This window comes from Anastrepha obliqua, chromosome 4, assembly GCF_027943255.1.
Source record: "Anastrepha obliqua isolate idAnaObli1 chromosome 4, idAnaObli1_1.0, whole genome shotgun sequence".
NCBI lineage: Eukaryota > Metazoa > Arthropoda > Insecta > Diptera > Tephritidae > Anastrepha > Anastrepha obliqua.
Window position 1 is genome coordinate 112,518,998 of NC_072895.1, and position 3,605 is coordinate 112,522,602.

At 37.8% G+C, this 3,605-nt stretch overlaps 1 protein-coding gene across 1 annotated transcript; it reads right to left on the minus strand.

The window, feature by feature from the left end:
* Window positions 1–389: 389 nt before the first annotated feature.
* On the minus strand, window positions 390–1,143 carry LOC129243731 (uncharacterized). The gene is made up of 2 exons (XM_054880976.1): window positions 912–1,143; window positions 390–565 (listed from the first exon to the last, which is right to left on the minus strand). The coding sequence occupies exons 1-2, from the start codon at window positions 1,005–1,007 to the stop codon at window positions 401–403; spliced, it is 261 nt and encodes an 86-aa protein (XP_054736951.1). The 5' UTR covers window positions 1,008–1,143; the 3' UTR covers window positions 390–400.
* Window positions 1,144–3,605: the final 2,462 nt, after the last annotated feature.

The window sequence follows — 3,605 nt, forward strand, 5'->3', positions numbered from 1 at the left end:
CCAATACAACCAATTAATTAACGAATTGTTACATTAATTTAGTCCAAATGAGGAAGAGGAAGGTAAATAATTTTTGAATAAGTTAAAACATCTCAGTTCTGTGAAGATCAGGCATCTTCTAAACCTTTTTAAAAGTTCACAATGGTTTTAGGAAAGCTAAGATCAAGTTCCCCACTTGGCATCACAAAGCGCTATGAGCATTAGTGTGTCCTATAATGAAGAACCTCTACAACTTAACCTAACCTACATTAATTTATGCGTACAAATAAAAAAAAATACTGGGTCTGGTATTTTATAAAAAATGTGTATTTAGTTAATTAGTTAACAAAGATACCAAGTTTATTATAATTGGCTTGTAGTCTATATATTACTCCGTTCTCTCAGTTCAATTCAGTTTCCACTAAGTTCCACTTCTCATTGTTCTTCTTGTAGCTCTTATTGGCGCTCTTGGCGTTGTTTGTGGTTCCTGTGGCTCCTCTCTCACTGGAATTACTTCAGGCAAATAAATTGCAGGCGCACTGAGATTAATTGGAGGAGCAGCTAAATGACGAGTGCGTTCGAATTGCTATAAAAAATAAGTCATAAATTAGGACAAAAAAAAAAAAGAAATAAATAAAAAGTTAGCTGGTATGTCTGTGGATATTTTTGTAAGCCTAATTGGCAATGCTTGTCATTTAATATCAATTAGACGGCATCAAATCGAGACTGGCCGAAAAGTGCGAGCAAAAAGCAAACGAAAAAAAAACGCATATAAAAAATCACATAAAAAACGTAAACAAGATTTCAATAAATTAAAATAAATATTTTTAGTCCGAAACGAACAAGTTTTGCGTTTTTTTATGGATTTCACTTCACTTGGCTACCGGCACGACATTTTATTAACATAATTATGTAAGTGCACTACTACTCACCCCGCCGACCTGTCCAGGCTTGGCGGAACTTTGCTGCGCGTGCGCAGCTGATAACAAGAACAAACTGGCGAGCAGATAAGCGAGAAAGCGCAACATTTTCCTCCTTTTATTTATTTTTGCTTTGTTTTAACAGCAACGTGGATGTGATATTGGAGCTCTTGCCGCTGTGCTGCTGGTTGACGCCTGTTTGGGAAATGATGCTCAGCAATTGGTGGCGCACGCCTTAAATACATATTTGTCAAATGGTAACAAGACTGCGCAACTCTGCGAGCGTCAAGAGCATGAAAAGCGAGTATTTTTAGCAGGTGTCAGGTCAGGTACCAGGTCAACTTGAGCAGACAATTAGGCCGATGATTTGGGGAAGAGCATGTGTGAAGAAAAATACATACAAACATATTGTACATACATAAATATATGCGCTTCCGATTTTTTGATAGAAGGCAAAAAGTAATGAAAAAGATTTTTTTAATAAAATGCAATTAACGGCCCGTGGAAAACCTTCTGAAAATTTCATTAAATTTTAAGTCATACTATTTGAGTGACAAGATCAGGACTTACAGCACAAAATGGAGCAGAAGCTCGGCCAAACATCAAACGCGACAATCCACTCTATGCAAATAATAAAAATAAAAAATTGAAAATGTTATAGGTGTGCAACTAAGTTCTCGCTGTTTTTTTGATGAAAATACAACTTTATTCTGAAAAAATGGTTACAAGTGAATCATTGGAAGTATTGCCAATCGCTGGCTACTAATTACTTTTTCCCATCTTTCTGGTAGATCTCGTATCACGTCGCGGTAAAACAGTTCATCTTTTGAGGCTATCCACGGATCAAGCCATTTTTTGATGTCTTCATATGAATGGAACTGCTGCTCAGTTAGACCATGCGTCATCGATCGAATCGGACGGCGCAATAGATGGAGAATATGGCGGGTGGGGTAGAATTTCCCATTTTAGTCTTTACAGGTAGGTTTTAACGGGTTTGGCATCGTAAGGCCGAGCGTTGTCATGCTGTAGAATCACTTTTTCATGCCTCTCCGCGTATTGCGGCCGCTTCTCGCGCAGTGCTCGGCTCAATCGGATCAACTGAAGTCGATACCAATCTTCAGTGATGGTTCCGCTTGGATTTAACAGTTCATAATAAATAACACCAACTTGGTCCCGCCAAATACATAGCATAACCTTCGCAGGGTGAATATTCGGCCGAGGCGTCAACGTAGAAGCAAGACCGGGAAATGCCCATGACTTTCTTTTCTTTGGATTGCCGTTAAGGAATCCATTTTTCATCACCCGTCACGATGCGATGAATAAACACCTTCCTTTTTTTGCCGCTGGAGCAGTTGTTCACAGGCGAGAAAACGATGCTAACATCCCTTGGTTTTAACTTATAAGGAACCCAAGTCCCCTGTATCTGAATCATTCCCAAAGCATGCAATCGCTTGGAAATGGATTGGCGGGTAATTCCTAATACTGAAGCAAGCTCTTCTTGCATTTGACACGGATCCTCATTGAGCAGTGCCTCCAATTCAGTGTCTTCGACAATTTTTGGGCTTCCTTCACGTGGACGGTGGTCAACATTAAAATCACTGTCTTTGAAGCGACGGAACCAATCAGAACACACTGTTTCTCTTAAAGTAGCATCTCCACAAACTTTTTGTAGCTCTCGATGCGCTTTAGCTGCCGTTTTTTTGGAATGGAAGAGGAAAATCAAAACTTCCCGCAAATGACGATTATTCGGCACATAATCAGACATTTTCGCAAAACCAAAACCATATGATACCAAAACTAAATCACTAATGTGTCGAAGCAGTTTGTTTACCATATGTCTAAGGTTGGTTTATGACATTTAGGTTACGTTAAAATCGACTAGCGCACACTGCTTTTTATTAACAAACAGTGGGGACTTAGTTGCGCACCAATATAAAAAAACAAAAAAAGTTTAATTATTATTATTAATTATTGCTGTAGGAAATGCAACAGTATTTAATGCGGCCATTTTTAGATGCTCTGACCCCCATTTGCTCGCGTTTGCTCATTTGCTCGCGTTTGCTCACAATGGATAAAAAGAATTCGACGAGACTTTCACTGATGGGTAGAGAATTTTCCTTAGGAGGTTATAGGCTGCTTTTTGAACTGGAAATATTGTTTTCTAAATGTGAACGGGAGCTTCGAAAAAGTTCAAAAAATCTATTTATGATGTGTTTAAACTCATTTCCAAAACATTTATAGAAAAACCACTCGGTGAAAACCACTGCAATTCTGCAGAGCTACATTTCTCACTTGTTTGATTTTCGAAGTTAAAGGCATTCGTGTGGGTTTTTACACAAAATTTTTTGTAAACTTTCCTAATAACTTTCGGTAATCCCCCTGTAAGTCTGTCTGAGTCATTACTCATTTCGCAATGATGACGCACAAGCATGCAAAGGTATATCTTGCATTGGAAATATTTCAGAAACTGTATAGCAGATGGTCAGTAATAAAAAATTGCATTCATTTCTCAAAAAAAAGCGTTAAAAATATTCATAGATTTTTGTTTAATCTTTTTGTAAATACATATTTTTCGGCAGCGCTAATGCTTGTAATCCTCTTTAGAATTTTCTAAGTCCATCATCAAATTCCAATTAATCTTTTTTGTGCTAAAAAAGTTGAAAGTCTTTGTAGCTTATGTGCTTATAAATGCACATACGGCTCTCT